Genomic DNA, 20,811 nt, shown 5'->3' with positions numbered 1-20,811 from the left:
ACGCCGCGGTTATATTTCATTTTAGTTGTTATCTATTGTAACCCTATTTAGCACCACCATGAATTCCCACTAGTTGTCTGCGTACCTAACTGACACTGCTGTACGCCATGCTAATAGAGAGGAAATAATTAGGATAAAATAATTCAAGTGGTCGTGGACTAACTGGAAGATAGGGGGGAAGATGAGGGAGAAGGAAAACGGATGCAGGTTAAAAGGAGATTATTTGGGGACATCAAAGTAGGGTTTAGGAAAAATAGATTTAATGTATCCTTGAAAAATGCAACGGTTGATAGAAACATAAGTGTGGCCGTACTTACGGTAGGTAGCAAATTGGTTGCGGTATCCCGGGGCTATCGTTACAAGTAATAACCAATTTTATAATAGTTGCACGGTAAGAGAAGGTCGAACCATAGAGAAGTCACTTCGTTCGGCTCGTAAGTTCCTACTCAGGGGTAATTTATAAGTCGTGTTAGACAGATATCTACCTAATATACCTGACTTGCCGTGACGCCTTGCTTCAAGTACAATTTGGATACACTTGAGCGACAAGGTTGTAAGATATATGGCACACTAAGAATAACGACCCGTCCCTTGGACTTAACTAATTTCACTCAAGCCATTCTAATAGCGTCTGGAACTCTGATAGGAATCCAATATGCTCTATATAACCATCCGGTCGAATGTAGACATAAGAAGGCTTGGAACAACCAAACTGACCATGTAAATGATTTCCAACATCGATATGCCCAGGAATATCTGGTCCATCGGCTGCTTCGTCAAGGATCAAGTGCACCTTAGCCTCGTCCGAGTTTTTCTTCGCGAAAACTGACTGAACTTCTAGTATGGCCCGTTCCGTAATAGCATCATCGCCAACCCCTGAAAGAAGTACCAGATGATGCGTATCTGGCGTGATAAGCTCTAAGAACTGTCTTTCCCTACCCGCGCTCTTGATAATCCTATCCGGAGCACGGTCGCCCCCCAGCACCGGCCCTGAGTACCCCGATGCCGTACCCACCACGGAGCTGTCTCGGTAGTTGATGCCAAATTCAGATATGAATTTGAAGATATTGGCACGACGATCCCGGCTACTGACAAACCAGGGTAAGACCCATGTGAGCAGAACGTTGCGGAAGGAGATGAAAAAGGGGTTAGAAGAGCAACCCCAAGTGAACATTTTATCGGAAGTTTCAAGTAAATGTTGGCCGATCGGACGGCGTTCGTGGTCGTAGCTGTCGAGAAACGAATCTGGTCGCTTGCCCCGTATCACCTTCGCTAGCTTCCATCCTAGGTTTATGGAATCTTGTATACCGGTGTTCATGCCTTGAGCTCCAGCGGGGGAGTGGATGTGCGCTGCGTCGCCCGCGACGAACAGACGACCGTCGCGGTAGCTATTCACGCCCCTGTGATGCAGATGGAACTGAGTGATCCAAGTAGGGTCGTGCAGTTCTCCCGCATCTGGATGAAGCTGATTCAACATTTCTTGAAAGTCTTCTAGTCTTGGCTCAACATCCACCTTAGGGTTTATGCGGGACACTACAACTCGACATGTGCCATCTTTCAGCGGGAAAACGGCAAGAGAACCCCTGCCCAGGCAGAGAGAAAATCGGTTCCGGGCTAATTTGGAGTTCCTCACATGGGCATCGCAGAGGATGAAGTCCTGTGGGTAGGCCGCACCCTGGAAAGTAAGGCCCGTTGCAGCACGTCGCACGCTGCTGTGTGCTCCGTCAGCACCAACGACGTACTTCGCGCGGATAGTCTCCTCAACACCATCTGGGTTGTTTAGTTTTACGGTGACCCCGGTAGGATCTTGAACGATAGATGTTGCTTCGAGACCTCGCTCGACAGCGAAACCATGCTTCGCAAGACATCCATCTAGGAACGTTTCTGTTTCGCACTGAGAGATAATGAGGATGAGAGGGAACACCGAGTCTTCCACAAGACCCGATATATCGATGTCCGCCGTCTTCTTTCCGTTCAGATAGAATGTAGTACCGCTGCTTAGATTTCCTTGTGAGACGAGTTTCCGAACATCGCCATGCCGATTTAAAAGTTCTAGGGTGCGTGGTTGAATACCTAGAGCTCTAGACTTGTCCGATCTCTGTAATTCTCTGTCGACGATACGGAATGGAATCTTATGAACAGCCAACTCGAGCGCTAATGTTACCCCCGTTGGCCCTCCTCCTACGATTAAAACATCAGTCTCGTGTGCTGTCATGATATGCTTCGAACATCGATCGAACTTTGTTGGTGAAGAGCATCGGATCCAACGGTTGCACCAGGCAAGAATCAATGACTTTTATGGAAGGCATGTCGAAAGTGGAGGCAGGATCTAAATCAAAATGCCATGGGCATGTACATAGATAGATGGACCTATGTATTGTTAGGCTATCCTCCCTAAATGCCGCATGACGCGTCGGCGTCCATTCTCGTCAGATCATATAAGACCTTTTACAGTATCTATTTTCGGATGTTTAGGAATTGCAACCCCCCTTATCTATTATCAAAATGCTGTCAGACTAACATGCATACATGAATGCTAGCCTTACAGCACTAGATGAGAACTTTACAGGGTTACAATTACAACTTGCCTGTGCGGTTGCATTCGTAGGATGATGCATCCGAGACCGTAGTTTGGCTACCTAAGTTTCGAAGAATACTTGACCTTAAACCAGTTGAGGGCTATTTTGATTCAAACTAGGAACAGATAATCCCGGTATATGTAAGTGCGGGTCCAACCTTAAACATGTTGGAGATAGTCATTCCTAAAATGGTCATCTAGAGGCACCGTGGCTGAGATATCTCAATAATGTAATGCCCTAACGTGCCGCAACGAACAACATTTGCCCAGGGCATGTTGCTCGCTCGGTCCCGACGACCACAAGAGTCAGACGAAATGGCCAATCAACTTGTCTAATTATCAGGGGAGGGTGATCATTTATAGGAATACATACCTACATCTACCCCCACAATCCTCTGTACATAACATAGTCCGTGCTCATACTACTCAACCTAAGAATAGAAATGTCGTCTAAATCTAGTAAGTAACTACCGGATTATAACCAACTTCGAGGGCTTCGCGGTGAACTACCATCTTAATAGAGTATCGTATCAATTCATCTAATACTTATTAGAGTTTTAGGCCTATATGAATGTGAGCATCAACAACTCACCTATTACGTGGTAACAACCTCTGTACTCTCATAGTTGTCGCGTATTAGTCACAAGCAAATCTTGATACAATACTACTAGGAACACGTGCTTGGTGATGGGATAACCGGAGTTCCAAAGTATAATTACAAGTGCCTATTGGTGCAATAGTCTCCGTTAACTACTAGAGTTTGTATTGGGGCTTGTGTCTTGAGTGGATTCATAGCACAAGATAAGCTGTATAAGCTACCACAAAGATTAACCTGGGATATCGCTATAGATAGACCGATGGACAAACCCGAATCGTTTTAAGCAAGGAATCATATAAGGCTTGGTAGATTAGATTTGAACTCTTCGTTATGGTTGCCATAGTCAAATTACGCAGCTAAATAAATGATACAAGACATACCATGAAGAGACTAGATGCATATAATGACACTTATAACAGAGGTTTAATACTTGTTAGTATTTCAACCCTTTATTAACCTTTGATAACCTATGTCGACTATATACTTTTCATAGATATTAGTTATCCTAAAGATAGGACGCGATTCAATATTTTCAGTAGAGGTAGTTTATGAGCACCAATTTCTTACGTCTAAAGCAATATTGAGAAGATGGCTCCTGCGAAAGACCAGATGGTCTTGACTTCAGGAAAAACCAGACAGTATCATGACATTAAAATCCATCGGCGTATGTCATTGAAGACACACCATTCAATGGAGATAAAAACAAGTAAAATATTACCGTTGTAGCTTTTCTAAAGTTAGGTACATGCTATAGTCGACCCCCTTTTCGCGTTAACCACTCACCATACGTAATCAAATTTAATGTCCGAATTACGATACATCACCACATCATGCCACGCACGGAGGCTTTTATGATAGATATCCTTAGATCGGGTTGACTCTAAATATAAACACTTTTCAACGTACATACTCAATAGTGCGATCCGGACTACATCGGCGACCCGGCACTACATCTAGCTCCGACCGTATTCTAAATCCGAAAGAGGCTTCTCATAGTCAAATGTTATTAATTTATTAATTCGCACATGCTGCCAGAGCCTACTAGGGTTATATATGAGAATATCGAGGTATTTAGCCGAGTACTAAAATATTTATGTCTTCTAGCAATACATATCCGAATATGCGGATTTTAGGGGCGATATCTTGTTTCCTACTTTTTCTTATTACGCTCTCTTGGTTCCATTTATGTCAAATATATCCAGTTTAGCAATTGTGGGCTTGTTAATATAATGGTTGGGTTTGTTATAATACCAAATAATGCCACCGTGTCGTCGTTGTCGCAATTTGTGATCCATGAGTTGAGGGGTCACTTATTGCAAGCCCACTCCATTTACTCGGTCTCCTTCCCCTCAAGTTCTGCGTGAACCTTGTAAGTAGGTCTGTATTGACGTTTATCGATGGTCTCCTTCCCTTCGAGCGCCTTGTGAACTTTATACGTAGGCCTATATTGGCGCTTTTCCGCATCGGCCACTTTGCCCTCCAGTGCTGCGTGCACCTTGTACGTGGGTCTGTACTGACGCTCGCTCAACTCGGTAGGAGCCTACGAAATGGTGGTTAGACTTCAACGATCACAGAAGGATAGCTATCATAGCCAGGTAGATAGTCAAGGTTACCTCAACGGGTGCTGCCAATGCAACGGCAGCCAGGCCGGCTAGAAGGATAGCTAATAGACGCATTCTGGATTATTGGAAGTGATTGTTCAAGTTATAATATAGAGAACACTGGGCGATCAGCTATTGAGGGGATGATGCTGTGTTATATACAGGAAAGTGATAGACACCTATATATAGAATCGTGTTTAACAGGTTGTTGACATTAAATGAATCTTTGGAAAACTTGGGCCATACACATCGGGATAAGTCTGGATTGTATACGGTCCGATGCTCCTCACATACATCGCTGAGCCTTACCGACCTCCCTTATGTAGGTTGGTGGAGTTGACGCACCCGGCAGCACGGCTATTTGTTTCCTGACATCACGTATCCCGGACCAACAACGACAGATCTTTGCTGTTTTGGTATTAAGCCATGCACCTCATTTATCATCGGTTACTACGTGATCTTGCGTCCCATTCGTTCAAAGTCGCCTTGGGAGTGATTGTAGCTCTTTCCTGGGTAGAACAAGTATATTAAAATGGTCGAATTCGCAGCATTTGTTGGCTCACGTGTCCATGAACCACCAACATAATCCATGTTTACGCCATGTCTTCGATGCAACAACGTAGCTTAAACATTCCTAACATGTTCCGCAAGGTAACGTTATTCTCAAATCATGTATTCCGTAGTACGAAACTTGCATGGCTCGGTCAGTTTTTGACACCATTTAGGGACTAGCCGATCGGCTTGCTTCTGGACCCGGTAGGGTAGGGGTCTTTCGGTAGTATCCTGTGAAACTCCCTTCTTCTCTAGAACCTATTCTTTTCTAAAAAAACAAAAATCAAAAAAAAGCTATATGTTTCTCGTTCGAGCACTGAAGTAAAGTGTGATTTGGCTATATCCTCCAAGACCCTTAAAGAGTTGCACCACTACCTATTTCCAACCGCTCCGCCACATCAGGTTTTTTGAATTCGGTCGCACGAGATCCTGATATAAACCGTTGGTGCCGATGGGGCAGCCAAGTAAGGGATATCGTATACGGTACGCCGCATTTGCCTTGCTAGTAAATGTCCCGCTTAACTGCGGACAAGGATATTGAGTGTACGACCTTCCAAATTTACATATGGGCCTAGGCATACCTTCACAGACATTTTCATGTTTAGTTGTCCTATTGTCAACCCCTTCACAATGGAGGATAAAGAAGAAGAGGTAGAGGGATTATTGGGCGAAAACCTACTAGCAAACGAGTCAAAATGGCGACGTTTACCTACAAACGCTACGTTAATCATAACAATTCTAAATATCATCATGTTCCTGATATCACTTGCTCTTTTCTCGGCATCATTAAGCCATAGGTCCCAGCTCAACTTCGAACTGCGACAGGCGTCTACTTATAGTAAGATAACGAGCCGAGTCTGATCCAATTGGACTTTTATATAATACCTAGAGGCAATAGCTAAAGGAAACACATAGGCCCCGTATTCGACAGATTGGACTTAGAAATGAGGCCGAGAGCAATCCAAGGGACACTATTTCCAGACAAAGACAGTGCTTCGATAGCACGGGAGCTTCCCAATGCCGCGGCTGATGAGATGTGGGAAGAATGGGAATTAAGTCGTTTCTATCCCCTGAAGCGGGACGAGATTGTGCGGATGGGAAAGGACCCATCGACCGTCCCAAAACTAGAAGACTCCGAGTGGGGGCTGGGCAATGACGCTTATGTCGGCGCCTTCGACGTATACCATCAGATTCATTGTCTCAATGCTCTCCGACAGAACGCCTACCGCGGGTACTACAAGTTAACAACCCGCAACCACTCGGTCATGGGTTTACCAGAGATTCACATCAACCACTGCGTCGATATCCTCCTCCAGGCATTACAGTGTAGTGGAAATGTGAACTTTCTGACATATCATTGGGTCGCTGGTCAAGAATACCCACAACCCGATATGTGAGTCTGCAGCCACCCGTTTATCTAGGCTCGACGAACCTCAGCTCCGAGAAGAACTGACAAACTCTTCGAATCTAGGTCAATCAATCGGCAATGCATTAATTTTGAGAAACTTACTGCATTTCGGAAAGAGAATGGGCTCGACCTAGATAAGTATGTTCAAATAATGAAAAAGTCGTTACATCCAGGAGTAAAGGAGAGACATCAAAGCGATGCCTACTACTATTGGTACAATGAAACGAACCCTAATCATATTGACGGGGCAAATCCTGGGGAAGATTTCAACATGTAAATAAGTGTACGATACTCATGGGGTACCACAGTTGAGTATCTGGGTACCTATCTAAGCGGCGTGCCTTAGAAATATGTTATATACTTCTACACTACAACGCATCTCTATGAGTACATGATATTCTCTGTCCACCTAATGTAAGTAGCAAGACTTGTCCGTTGTGTGACTTTCTTGCTGGGTCATAATCGATTTTCTTTTTTTTTCTTTTTTTCTTTTTTTCTTTTTTTTTAAAAAAAAAACCCCCTCCCCCTTTTTAAAAACAAGATGAAAAAAGATGAAAAAATCCCCCGCTCCCCCTCACCAAAAAGCCCACACGAGTGACCGTTATTAAGGCTCAGTTTGAAACTAAACTCAGAAGTCTCGCGCAATTTTGACTATTTGAGAATGATTGTAATGTACTATATCTTCAATCACTTTCATCTAATATCTCAATCGTGTTGCAAGATTCCTTTTTATCTGTCGCTGCTGTGCGCTCGATTTCATCCATCCTTGAGACGAATTCGGTTTGAAGTCGCTTAAGATAACTCCCAAGTGCGGCGTCGTCCATATCTGACTCTTGCAGTTGAAGAAGTGTGTCGTGCAGATTCAATATTAACTTTCGACGCTGAAGCAGCTTTCGGGACTGTGAGCTTTGCTTCTTTCTTTCGATGCTCTCCGCAAGCGTCTTCGAGACATCCTCAGCAATTTCAATGAATCTTTCTGGGAACCCGATCGCACGTGCAAGATTTAAACCATAATGCTCTTCTTTGATCGCCCCCGAAGTGATTTTATATAGCATTGTCATTCTCGGATTGCCGCCACCCGTCTCATGGATTTCGGTAGCAAGATGCAGATTCAAAACCCCAGGTCTATTCCCTAATACTTTCGCTACTAATCCAATAAGCAAATATATACTCGTTGGGGTCGAGATTCTTACCAAGCTGTTGAAAGTGAGTTGAGAACCATATGAATGAATTGCTTTGGATCAATGCCTCGGATATAGCCATTGCTATCGCAAGTCCGTCCCTTGTACTAGTTCCGCGCCCAAGCTCGTCGATAATTGCGAGGCTTTTTTCATTAATATTCCTGGACTAATATTAGATTCCGTTCACCAAAGCCAAGTACAAGTCCAATATACCTTAGTATAAATGCCATTTCTCGCATTTCAAGCGAGAATGTTGACATATTGGCTTCAATGCTATCATCCGTGGACATCCTCACGAAAAGTTGTTGGATCACCGGAAAAGCTGCATACTGGGCAGGCACAAAGCAGCCCACTTGAGCCATCACTTGCAGTAGAGAGATCATTCTGATATAAGTACTTTTACCGCTCATGTTGCAGCCGGTGATTATTTGAAAGCGGTGTTGTTCGTTTGCGAATACATCGTTGGGCACAAATCGTTCTGGATTCACCTATAATTTCTTAGACTTGAATAACAACGTTGACAAGGTAATGTAATCATATACCCGTTCGCAAATTGGATGCCTTGCTCCTTTGAGGGCCAGTGCACTACCAATCTCAGGTCGGACATAGTCTCGAGTAGTAGCAGATTGGCCAAATGATGCAATCATGTCTAATAGAGCAATACTTTCGCAGACACGAAAGAGGTTTGGTATATGTCCTCGGATTGTTTCTAGAAGCTCTTGGATAACCTTGTCGCTAAGCATAATTGCTTCGTTATGTGAATCTGTAATACGATGGTTGAATTGGATTAAGATCAGAGTTTGGCATTGAATCCAAGCTCCCTTGCAGACCTTGTTTATGAGGATTTCTGGAATTGTTCGATCTTCAAAATCGCTTTGCCTAAGCTGTAACCAATACTTCCGGTTGGCGTCAAACTTCAGTTCCGCGGTAATGTCATATTCCCCTATGGTACATAAGCTAACGGACTACTGGACCTGACAATCATCATTAAAACTCACCATTAATGTTTTCAACGTGCTGGTGAACGTCGATTGTTGCCTCTTTGTATGTTTGACGAGCAACATCCAACAGTCCATGTACTCCAGACTTTTAAATGTCAGATCTACTCACAGAGTAGGTATATAACTAATGGTAACTTACTTTAACAGCATATGTTCTCTGATTCCTCATATCAAGAGGTGACTTTGTCGCTATCGCATCCTCATTAATTGTAGCTGTAATGAGATCCATGACAGGTCGAATTAGCTCGAGGCGACAGATCTCGCGTATTCTAGTTAGTAAATCCGTACGTGCTGCTCCTAGTGCCTCATATATAGAAGGTACAGCTGTGATAAAGGCTTTGACTCCAAGGATATTATTGATAGCCTGCTCGGAAGCGTGAATTGATGACTGATTGGGCACAAATACAAGCTTTATTTGGTTAGCTATCTGGATTAAAATTTAAATATAGGTATCTAGGTAGGTAGTCATATTCACCATAGTCAGTAGTTTCTCTACGTCCATAAATCCTTTCAGGGCTACACTAAGTTAGCATGGTGTTTAAGATTGAGGCACTGGTTCCGACCTTTCCGTATTTCAAAAAACATATCTTCTTTCACAGTAAGCTCATCCAGAGCATCGTAGCGAGGCATAAGCGTATTATCGACCTGGCAGGAGGGCTGAAGTATATTGCTTCGTAACATTCTCGAACCCATAGGGGTAAGCGTTTCGTTCAAGAGTCCGAAAAGGCAATCCTTCGACTTTGCGTCCTGGAGGTTCTGTATAAGTTCAAGGGAATGAATGGTGGAAATGTCGATCATCATTGTATTTTCCGACGGCTGGTACTTCACCCGAAGCGATTGGGACATAATAGATACGCGACAAGAGAGCTCGATGTACTTGACTGCCTAGTTATTATGAGCAGATACACTGAAGAGATGTGCTAGGACTAAGCCTACTGCAGCAAATGAACAAGTTGCGTAAAAGTTTCCCTCGATAGCCACTTTGATAGCCTCCAGATCTTGTCTAAATGCAAGCGTCTGAATAAATTCAAGACCGGCATTCTCAGACCAGTATTTGCGATCGAGTGGCTCGACTGAGGCATCTGGAAGTTCCTCCTCGATGATGGCGAGAAGGCTAGATTTGGGGTTAGGTGAGAAAGCTGTATTGACGATTAGTATCGTAGATGGCTCATGTATTTGAATTTTATGAATAGTCTTAACATAGAACTGCGAATCACATATCTGGCTCAGGATAGCCTCATTTGTGGTAATATTAATGAAGGCAAGGCCAACAGTTGGAGATACGCCTCGAGCCTCGGTGACTGCACAGACAATCTCGTGAGATTCGGAACCCCAGACAGACGAGCTTGCACGGGATTTACGACCTGACGCTGTGCTGGCACGGCGGCGTTGCCTTGATGGATGGGAAAGGTTTGTTACAGAGCGACTACCGCTGTATGAAGTAAATGAAAGTTGGCTCGCAGAGGTATTCGGCCTACGGGGAACTTCCTGTGAGCTACGCGGGTGAGGAGTAGAAGATATGGTACGAGAAAGAGAATAGTTGGCGGCGGTAGTCTGTGGTGAAGGAGAAGGCTGTTCTTGACTCGAAGGAGCTTGAGACCTTCGATGGCTAGAAAGTCGTCGCATTATGAAATCTGCTTAGGCACTGGAAAGTAGAGGATGGAGTAGAGACAACTACTATGTGGAAGGATTATCGACGAATAGTTTTCGTGATGAGGCCCAGATAGTCAACTTGATTTTTCGAAAGAAGCACATTGAGAACTACGTAGATTTAGGTACCTTCTAAGGTAACTGAAAAAGTAGATGCATTATCAGATAACTAGGTAGACTCCAGGGAAATTTAACTTTAAACTTATTACACTTTGTTCATGCCCTATTTAAAGACTGGACGTAGCTTCCATTGTAGTTGTAATTGCCCGGAGCACTTAGGAGTTGTTAGAGCCACCTCCTATTACAGGTATGATTCCATGTAAAGGGGCATTAGCCACTGTGGCTATTTAGTTGGTGCTCTCTGGAAAGAGGTTCCAAAGCTAAGAGTTCTAGAAGTCCTGATAAGATAATGATAAGATATAGATTTTCAACTTTTGTTCTTCAATCTACCACTCAATCCACCCCGCGATACCATATTTCAATTTACGAGGAAACCGGCGATTGACCATCAAGTTTTAACTCTTACTTTTCAAGGCTAGGTACAGAGTGTATTTACGTATAAACGAAATAAAAGTCTACGTTTTCTTTTGATTGCTTGCCAAATCTAGCGCGATGGCTACTGTAGCTCCTCCACCCTCGAAACGACAACGAAGGGAAGCTCTAGAGCGTTCTCAGCTCCAGCAAGATGTCACGCCTCCGGTCATTGAAGCTGGCTCATTCAAGGCGCGATTTGTAGACAGCGATGGAAACCAATTAGCCGAGACGATAGAAGTTCCCCTAGCCGATGCGACTGAAAAGAATGTCTCTTTACTTCTTAATACTCTACTAGGAAGGGTATGATATTATCTTCGATTTTATGGCGCGAAAAATACTGGAGAGCTAAACTCTGATTATCTTATAGGAACGTGAAGAGTTTACACCTTATCGCTTTCGTATACATCTACCGAGCTCTGATACGGTAATTGATAATTACCCAACACCTGCCGAATTCTTAGCTGTCCTCCGTAAACATGGCATTGAGAATCCCTTCGAGACTACGATTACCTTATCCGCCGAACCCCAAGCCGTATTTAAAGTACAAGCCGTGACGCGTATGTCAAATAAGATCCCGGGGCATGGAGAAGCTATTTTAGCGGCTCAATTTTCGCCCAAGACGAGTAGTCTTTTCGCGACTGGCTCGGGTGATAGCACAGCAAGAATATGGAATACAGACAGCGGTACGCCGAAGTATACTCTTAAAGGTCATTCAGGATGGGTATTAGCACTGGCATGGCGCCCAGATGGACAGAACCTAGCTACTGGTAGTATGGACAAGACAGTCCGAATATGGGACGAATCAGGACAAGCCGTTGGTAGACCATTCAATGGTCATTCTAAATGGATCACGAGTATCGCATGGCAACCGTTTCACTTATGGCGTGATGATACGCCGAAATTAGCAAGTGCTAGTAAAGATGCTACAATACGAATATGGTTTGCGAATACCGGCATAACGGAGCATGTTCTATCAGGGCACAAAGTAAGTGCTAATCGTATAAAGCATTCATGCCGGCAAAAGCTAACAGTGGCGCAGGGCAGTGTTAGCTGTGTTAGGTGGGGTGGAACGGATCTGATTTACAGTGCTAGCCAGGATAAGACGATCAAGGTATGGAATGCGATCGACGGGACGCTTAAACATACGTTGGCGTCGCATGCCCATTGGGTAAATCATCTTGCGCTGTCAACCGATTTCGTGCTTCGAACAGCCTTCTATGATCACACGAAAAACGTACCCACGTCTACGGAGGAGAAGCGGGTAAAAGCGAAAGAGCGCTTTGAGAAGGCGGCGAAGCAACAAGGTAGGATAGCGGAGCGGGTTATCTCAGCCAGTGACGATTTCACGATATATCTCTGGGACCCGGAGCAAGGTACAAAACCTTTAGCACGACTTTTAGGGCATCAGAAACAAGTTAATCATGTTTCGTTTTCCCCGGACGGGACATTGATTGCCAGCGCTGGATGGGATAATCATATTAAGATATGGGGCCGGTAAGTCATCTACACCCGTCACGGTGCATGTGCTTCTTAGCTACCGATGGACTCATGCAATGGAATGTTGCTAATATGATAAGCAGTGACGGGAAATTTCTCGCGACATTGCGAGGCCATGTAAGTCTACATCTCGAATCGTGTTATGTTATTGGATTAAACCCCTGATAGCCAAGCACCTGCATAACTTTGCTGCGGCTGGCGAGGAATAGACATGATTGCTAACTAAGGCTAGGTTGCACCGGTATACCAATGTGCGTTCTCGGCCGATTCGGTAAGTACACGTTTTATTTATTTATCTTCCCCACGGATAATTCCATAAAAACTTAAAAAGAAATTTTTCTTTGTGTACATATTTACAATATTTTTCAAGCAGGCGCTGACATGTGATTACCAGCGTTTACTTTGCTCTGGATCGAGGGATACTACTTTGAAGGTGTGGGATATGCGGTCCTTCAAGATGTCAGTTGATTTACCCGGTCATGAAGATGAGGTATATGCGTTAGATTGGTCGTTGGACGGCCGGCTCGTCGGGTCCGGGGGGAAGGACAAAGCCGTTCGGCTCTGGCGTAATTGATTGGGATTAATGTTGTTACAGCTGAGCCGAAAGATAAGCTCAGTGCCGAGTCCCACAACATCAAAGATTGACCACTCTGGCCACTAGGATTACATTGGCCTTCTGATGCTAATTCTCGTAAAATGGTAATATGGGAAACTTCACATCACGGTGACGGAATGGAACCTTGAAGAAATGGGCACGTGGAAGCATATGCATAATGCCCGGGACAAAATCGGGTCCACATAATGTGACTTTAACTTTGGCTAGTTATTAATCTACACGTATGTATGTAACTCGTTCCCCAGCGGTGGGCATCAATTCAAAGTTTAAACGATCCAACCAGATGGCACAACCAATTGCGGGCCGTTCCTGCATACCTAACCTAACCTAAGTTTAATCATGGCCTAGGCTCGGGAGCATAGCCGAGTCGATAGATTTAAACCGTAGATCCGATTTTCAGCTCGAGTCATGATGTTATTGTACATGATCAATTCATGATCAATTCTACTAAACTTTCGTTTACTACGGCCAAAAGAAAAAGAGCCAGCCTAATGACTCGCAAACAACATGTATACTGGGACTACTTTCACGGTGGCTTGGTTGTGATAACTTAGATAAAAGTATATTGGTGGTAGCGCAACTAGTGTGACCTCTATATATAATCCAGCGCTTATTTTGTGAGCGCGTTTAAAAAGCAGGTATATTACTGGGTAATGGCTGTGGAGAGAACTTAGAAGATACGAATTGAGGGGTAGAGAATCATATGCGGGCGGTGGGCCTACATGAATACCTAACGTATGTAAAGACGGGAAACCAGGCGGGGTAATACTATACGCGTGGGCTGTTCAGATATGGAATCGAGTGAGAAGCAACTAACGTAACCGGATAGGTTAGTTAATGGGCTGGTCGAGACATGTTAACGCCAATAGTATGACATCCATTCAGGGTTGAAGACCTTGAATAAGTATCTATCTATCTGTGAATATGATTACTTGTAGTTAACTATATGATATGTATAGGCTTGTAGACGTTAGCCCCTTACTATATCAATATAGAGTTGCCTTAAGTATACATACTCATGGAGACCTCCATGGATGTAGATGACATGGGGTTGATTTGGAGTGTTCCCGTATGTATCTTTCGAACCAATACGCGAGTTCCACATAGATGAGGCACTTGCAACTATATATCTAAGATCGTGTTACTATTTTAAATTGCAACTACTTATGGATTAAGCCAAGCACTACCCGGTAGTTATTGACGATCTGATCTTTGCTACGTGATCAAAAGGGAAGCCCAAGTTGTATGCAGATTCTTGAGAATATCCCGTAGAATATCCCGTAGAATAGATAACCAGGAAGCATGAATGTGGATGGGTGTATTAGGTGTCGTAGTATTGTCAATTGAAACGATGGCTATGTCCAAAATAGCTCAACCTATCAAAAAGCTTCACCTTTTCCATTGCACAACGACAGAGTCCGGAACCAAGCCTACGGGTGGGCCTTGCAAGCATGTGAACAGTCCTGGGGGTTCTTGGGCATCAAGGATTTGCCATTTCAGGGAAACCGCATCGAGCTTGCATATGTTTGCATCTAGTGGATGGTTCTAGGCTCTTCGTAAAATTCCAAGATAGATTGCGTTTAGTTGATACCTTTTGTACAAGGTAATTCAATATCGAGCTTTTAGCATATCCATGATAGGTGCGGCTTAAGGGAACTTAATTTAGGTATTAATGCATCTTTGGTTTGGTAGGCTAAACCGGCCAATTAGCTTGGTATTGCGCCGGCCTAGCTGTTCTGCGTTCTTTTCTGTAGGTGACAAGCAGAGTCTGCCGTGATTGGCAATGATGTTGGATAGCTGCGATATGTGTATGTAACTGTTTAGACCTCGGATTTAATTGTAGACTGATGATTTCTGAAACTATCGCGTCTTCAAAGTTGCCCGCAAAGACCCGATTGAACTCGTTACATTGCGGGGAAATTCGGTGGTTTATTCAAAGTCCGTAACGGTCCAATGTTTAAGATAGCCAATGGGACGTCCCGAAGTGACAATGTGCTCAGACCCTCAAGCATAATTTACAAGATGACAGTAAGCCATGACGGGACGGGAATAAAGAAGTGAATAGTTAGTTAAAGGGCGACGTTGAAACTTCGGAACTTTCTGTGTAAGTGGAGACAGAGGAACAAGGCAGAAACCACCGGGGAATTCGGCAACTGTAACAATTACGGGACAGGTAAGCCGGCTGTGAGAGAATTGTTGCATCTATCTTGTCCTTTGAAAATATTCTCTCTCGATGGCAACCCGGAGGGCGGAGGGAAGGATTCGATACACCTAACTCAGCTAAGTGTATTACCTCTTGGAACTTGGGGTGCCGAGCTCATGGATGGTATACGCGTTAGCTTCGGACCAAAACCTCCTGGGTAAAGAACGAAGTTAGAAAACCGGGCTGGGTTCAGTAGGGGAAACTACTAGAATATCCTCGATCTCCCCCATAAGGCTGTGATTCGCATCAAGTCCCTAGGTTAATTTTTTGGTCATACGAAAGCGTTGCATCGGAGCGAAATGTCCTTGGAATGTATAGAAGAAATCATCCCAGGTTGGAGAGGGAGCTCCTTATTAATATCTGAAATAAAAAAAAATCATACATATCCCTGTTCTTCATTGATAACCTTAGGCTTTTACGCAGATGTGATAATTTTTCTAACTACTACGTCAAATATGGATTGGTGTGTAGTTGGTGTAGGAATGTGAAGTGATAGATGGCTCTCGAAGAGGTTACTCTGTATTAGGTAGTGGGGAATTTAACCTCACACTGGAATCTCCCCCTCGCCAAAAAAAAATATTAATTTTTCTTTCCCTCTTTCCTTTACAAGGGACCTAGTCCGTGTATCAGCTACATATGCTATAGAACGGCAGAACGGCAAGGAATAGAAGGACTCGACGGCATGTACGCTAAAATAAGGCCCGTTAAACAACGTATTGTACATATTGATTAAGGTAGTAACCTTGTTGGAAGCTCCATATCTGCTTCCAATGTTGAATCTTGGTCTATGTTAGGTACCTTTGTATCTTGGGCTTTTTTACCTTTCAAGTACGTCACTGGTCACTTATTTTATTAGCGACTTACAAGTCCTACTGGTGTCCTCCTAGCGCGAATCGACTTTCAACCTATGTAAATCTCAGATACCCAAAATAGTGACATCAATTTAATCCAACAGCTTTACAGCTTGCCCGCGTCTCTTTGGCAATTTACTTTTTTTTTTGCGTCACCCTGACCTATCTTGGTTCAATAACTTTTTTTCCCACTAGCCTCTCCCGGTAGTATCCGCCTAAGCCTCCCGTTCCCCTCCGCCGTGCATTCACCCGACTCTTAAAGGACATCCGATCTCCAAACTTTTTTTTAAATCAAGATTCTAGCTTAAGCGATCCCAGCAACGCCGATTCCTCGACCTTGGAACACCAAAAGCACATATCCAACTAAACATTGGGACCAGTTCCTCCTATGAGCTTGTTATTACAGCTTTACAACGTTATCTTTCCCTATCTAGGGTGTCTAGTCTAGAGGCATTGCAGCTTGGGCTGTATTAAAATCAACTTCACGAGCACGCTCGTCCTACGTTCACGATGACTATCTTCCTAGCTTCGCTGTAAGTGCTTCCATTTGTATTTTTTTCCCTTTTCCCATTTTCCCATTTTACAATTAGATATATTTCAAACTTGTCAACCTCTAGCTAGGTATTGTGTACTCATTACCAGCTGTCGAGCTTGTAGTTTCTATCAACCTCTATTCATATCGGCTGCAGGGAAGCTGATTTAGCTTGCACGTTTTTGTGCATTGATATTATACCCTAGACCATCTAACCTTTCTTTTTAAATGTTTTTAGGTTTCTCCCCAAAACTGTCTATTTCAGGTTGCCGCACGCGCCTCCTGCTATTGAGCGCCATAGCCAAAAGCCGAACAATAAAAAGACATCGAAGCGACCACCTCTCGAGCTTCGTACCAGCCTTTTCCCCGACCCAGCTATAACCCCTCCTAGAACTCCCGAGGAGGAAGAAGCCTACCTTGACGACCGCCTCTTTATAAACGAAGATGGCCTGCGCGTCCTGAACGTTTCGGATGACGAGGAATACATCAAGGCTCCTGCGGATAAGGAATCGCCGAAATGGGGCGGCCGGGCGAATCAGCCAAAGTCTCGAGCAAACTCGCCACCTCCGGCTTCCTTGATAGAGCACGCCAGGACCTTGGAAAAGGCCAAGGAGCTTGGACGCCAAGGAATTCTCCAACCTAGGGCCACTCGAAGTGACAGTCACGACAGAGTCTTTTCGCATGCCAATTGGCGTATTGTGAATGCAGACCAAGGAAATGGCGGCCTCCGCAATGCCGCCGAGGCCGCAGCCCGTGATGGAAACGCAGAAGAATACTCGTGGGTGGGCACGTTAGGCATGCCTACAGACGCCCTGGAGGGGACGCAGCAGAAAGAGGATATCAATGACAGACTGGTAACCGAATTTAACATGTACCCCGTATTCTGCACAGATAAGGACTTCGATGGACACTATTTGCACTTCTGCAAGCAAATTCTGTGGCCTGTCTTCCACTACCAAATCCCCGATAACCCAAAGAGCAAAGCATACGAAGATCACTCGTGGCAGTTCTACGTCAACGTTAATCAAGCATTTGCGAACAAGATAGTCAAGAATTGGAAACGAGGAGATACGATATGGATAAACGATTACCATCTCCTACTAGTGCCAGGAATGATTCGAAAGAAACTCCCGGATGCGAAGATCGGTCTGTTTTTGCACGTTGCCTTCCCCTCATCCGAGGTCTTCCGATGTCTCGCTGTCCGGAAACAGCTGCTTGAGGGCATGCTTGGCGCAAATCTGATCGGCTTCCAGATCCATGAATATACCCGCCATTTCCTTCAGACGTGCAGCCGCCTCCTTTCTGTAGAGGCGACACCCGACGGTGTTCAGTTGGAAGACCGGTTTGTCAATGTGATGAACCATGCCATAGGCATCGACCCTGCCAATCTCAATGCTCATCGTCAAGATGAGGAGGTTATGAGGTGGATCACGATCATGAGAGACCGTTATAAGGACAAGAAAATTATTGTCGCTCGTGACAAGCTTGACCATGTTCGTGGAGTTCGGCAGAAACTCCTCTCCTACGAGCTGTTTCTCAACAAAAACCCCCAGTGGAGAGATAAGGTTGTTCTAATCCAAGTTGCCTTATCTACCGGCGAGAAGACGGATCTTGACGCGGCTGTTGGCGATATCGTCACTAGAGTGAACTCGAATTGGGCCAACCTCGCCTATCTGCCTCTTGTGTATTTGAAGCAAGATATTCCATACCCCCAGTATCTTGCGCTATTAACAATTGCGGATGCTCTTATGATTACCAGCCAGCGCGAGGGAATGAACCTCACTTCCCACGAGTTCGTTGTCTGTCAAGATGGAAAATACTCTGACAGGAAGCATGGATCTTTAATTCTATCAGAGTTCACTGGAACTTCGTCGCTATTCGGGGGTAAGGAGTTAACTGTCAATCCATGGAGTTACCGGCAATGTTCCGAGGCCATCAAGAAGGCGCTTGAAATGTCCGACGAAGAGAAGGATGAAAGGTGGGAAGCACTTCGTGAGATCGTCAGCCACCATACCGGAAGCCACTGGTTTTCGAAATTCATAAGCACTCTCGATCAGGTCTACGAAGAACAGCACCGTCATGACCAAACATCTGTTCCTCGACTGAACTTGAATATTCTTGGACAACGGTATTCCAAGAGTCAAAAACGGTTATTCTTCCTCGACCTTGAAGGCACACTAATTCCCTATGGTCCGATGAATGAGATCATCCCCATGAATCCCCAGGTTTGTTAAATTTATTCCTTTTGCAATATATTCAATTGCTAACATATATGTAGCGGACCTTAGACGTGTTAAACGACCTCGTTGAAGATCCTCGCAACACTATTTATGTTATGTCTGGACGTAGACCAGAAGAGCTCGATCGCCTTTTCCGCCTAGTTCCCAACCTGGGCCTCATAGCCGAGAATGGTTGCTTTATCAAGAAATCCGGAAGCGCTAAGTGGACCGAAGTCGCGGATCATGATAAGGTTACCATGTGGAAAGAATCAGTTCGAGGTATCTTGCAGTACTATCTCGAGCGAACCCCTGGATCAGAGATTGAAGACCGCAATTGTTCAGTGATATTTCACTATAAGCATGCCGATGACTATGCAAATGCTGAGCGACAAGCAAGCGATTGGACCGGACACATTAATGAGTCCTGTGAGGAGCAGCGGGTTCATGCGACACAATTGGATAACTGCGTTGTTGTTGAGCCAATTGACTGGACGAAGGAGACCGCTGCCGCCCAAATCTACGAGGACGCGAACAAAGATGCCCAGGACTCCCAAAATAGCCTCGTTGACTTCCTCATGGTCATTGGCGATGGCCGCGAAGACGAAAAGGTTTACAAGTGGGCTAACGGTCTAAAAGGAGGTAATGTGGCAAAAGATGTAATCACGGTAAGCTTGGGGAGCCGGAATACCGAAGCTACCTCAACTTTAACGCAGGGCGTTAGCGGTGAGTAACATCCAACTTAACCTTCATAACTTTCATGGAACTGGTCTAATAGTCATCATAGGTGTTCTTGTGACGCTGCAAAAGCTTGCTGGACTTTCTTAGACAGGAAGGATTGTAGCCTCTGCAATAGAGCGGGCGTGCTCGGTAGCATTATGGCAGGCGCCTCATAGTACCTTGGAGCTTACATACTGGGTTTGGCGTATATTCTGGCTTAGAGCCCCTGAATGGCCACGGATGATAATTCCTATCCGCATTTTCATAGCCACAACAGAGACTCGCTTTCATTAGAGTCCTTGTAACAAAACTGGGAGACACGCATTAGAGCGGCGTTGATGAGTTTGGGGTTTTGCGATTTTCTGCTTTTCCCAAGCTGGTTCCTCTAGGACTGTATCACAACTTGCTTAGACATGAGGGGGTTATTTTGATGGTGTACATCCGATCTGGGACGTTTTAAGGTGGGATGGATTTTAAAAGGGCACAGCTCCATTGAGGGCTTGTAATATGGGAGAGAATTACGTACATAACGAACCGTTTGGGCAGGCTAATGAGTATTGATGACGACTGGTGGATTTAGATAGGACCTATTGGGGTTAGGATCGTTCATCTTACCCCATACATACATATTGTTAGTGGTTGTGACGAGTTGTCATCACAACCATTTGTAACATTTAGTAGAACAATGTCAACTCTACGAATCAACTCATTGCTGTATCTTTATTTCGATATATTCTCCTCAAGCCACTAGTTCCTACCAGGTGGTGAGTAGTATATTATCGCACGAAATCTTATATCTTCTAACGAAGGTCCATGAAGCCTATCTCATAACTTTTATAGATCATAATCGTTTCTTTTATTATTACAGTACGCCCTTTGTAATAATGTTAGTTTTTCGGACGTGCACGATACAGACCAGGGCTTCTAATTCTGAATAGAACAACGCCGTTTAAAACATCTCAACTATTATACCAGGGTTTTATAGCATAAAATACTCTGAAACAACGTCTTCGAAGAACTACGATAACCTCATAGGGCGGCAGTAGACATATGCTTCAGGATCTCAGCGAAGT

The 20,811-nt window shown here is 44.4% G+C and overlaps 6 protein-coding genes across 6 annotated transcripts; 3 read left to right on the top strand and 3 right to left on the bottom strand.

Annotated features, from left to right (window-relative positions):
* Positions 1–438: 438 nt before the first annotated feature.
* Positions 439–2,631, bottom strand: F4813DRAFT_376547 (FAD binding domain-containing protein). Its single transcript, XM_049245138.1, has one exon. The coding sequence runs from the start codon at positions 2,213–2,215 to the stop codon at positions 608–610; it is 1,608 nt and encodes a 535-aa protein (XP_049094858.1). The 5' UTR covers positions 2,216–2,631; the 3' UTR covers positions 439–607.
* Positions 2,632–4,163: 1,532 nt separating this feature from the next.
* F4813DRAFT_376546 (uncharacterized protein) lies at positions 4,164–5,514 on the bottom strand. The gene is made up of 2 exons (XM_049245137.1): positions 4,790–5,514; positions 4,164–4,716 (listed from the first exon to the last, which is right to left on the bottom strand). Exons 1-2 carry the CDS (start codon positions 4,850–4,852, stop codon positions 4,507–4,509), a joined length of 273 nt encoding a protein of 90 aa, XP_049094857.1. The 5' UTR covers positions 4,853–5,514; the 3' UTR covers positions 4,164–4,506.
* F4813DRAFT_376543 (uncharacterized protein) lies at positions 5,515–7,232 on the top strand. The gene is made up of 3 exons (XM_049245136.1): positions 5,515–6,167; positions 6,245–6,722; positions 6,801–7,232. The coding sequence occupies exons 1-3, from the start codon at positions 5,927–5,929 to the stop codon at positions 7,012–7,014; spliced, it is 933 nt and encodes a 310-aa protein (XP_049094856.1). The 5' UTR covers positions 5,515–5,926; the 3' UTR covers positions 7,015–7,232.
* A 188-nt stretch (positions 7,233–7,420) lies between these two features.
* F4813DRAFT_394239 (muts domain V-domain-containing protein) lies at positions 7,421–10,545 on the bottom strand (the record flags this gene model as incomplete). Its single annotated transcript, XM_049247531.1, has 9 exons — positions 7,421–7,881; positions 7,931–8,079; positions 8,132–8,406; positions 8,461–8,861; positions 8,917–9,004; positions 9,059–9,328; positions 9,395–9,435; positions 9,483–9,804; positions 9,856–10,545. The coding sequence occupies 9 exons, from the start codon at positions 10,543–10,545 to the stop codon at positions 7,421–7,423; spliced, it is 2,697 nt and encodes an 898-aa protein (XP_049094855.1).
* Positions 10,546–10,997: 452 nt separating this feature from the next.
* Positions 10,998–13,501, top strand: F4813DRAFT_288188 (YVTN repeat-like/Quino protein amine dehydrogenase). The gene is made up of 6 exons (XM_049240581.1): positions 10,998–11,403; positions 11,471–12,088; positions 12,143–12,597; positions 12,684–12,717; positions 12,833–12,871; positions 12,995–13,501. The coding sequence occupies exons 1-6, from the start codon at positions 11,182–11,184 to the stop codon at positions 13,172–13,174; spliced, it is 1,548 nt and encodes a 515-aa protein (XP_049094854.1). The 5' UTR covers positions 10,998–11,181; the 3' UTR covers positions 13,175–13,501.
* A 2,961-nt stretch (positions 13,502–16,462) lies between these two features.
* On the top strand, positions 16,463–20,247 carry F4813DRAFT_288149 (glycosyltransferase family 20 protein). Its single transcript, XM_049240580.1, has 3 exons — positions 16,463–16,803; positions 17,041–19,027; positions 19,081–20,247. Exons 1-3 carry the CDS (start codon positions 16,781–16,783, stop codon positions 19,750–19,752), a joined length of 2,682 nt encoding a protein of 893 aa, XP_049094853.1. The 5' UTR covers positions 16,463–16,780; the 3' UTR covers positions 19,753–20,247.
* Positions 20,248–20,811: the final 564 nt, after the last annotated feature.

The sequence above is a fragment of the Daldinia decipiens genome (assembly GCF_022478715.1).
Source record: "Daldinia decipiens strain CBS 113046 unplaced genomic scaffold F4813scaffold_57, whole genome shotgun sequence".
Lineage (NCBI taxonomy): Eukaryota > Fungi > Ascomycota > Sordariomycetes > Xylariales > Hypoxylaceae > Daldinia > Daldinia decipiens.
The sequence above is the reverse complement of the archived record's forward strand: the minus strand, read 5'-3'. Positions and strand labels throughout refer to the sequence as shown.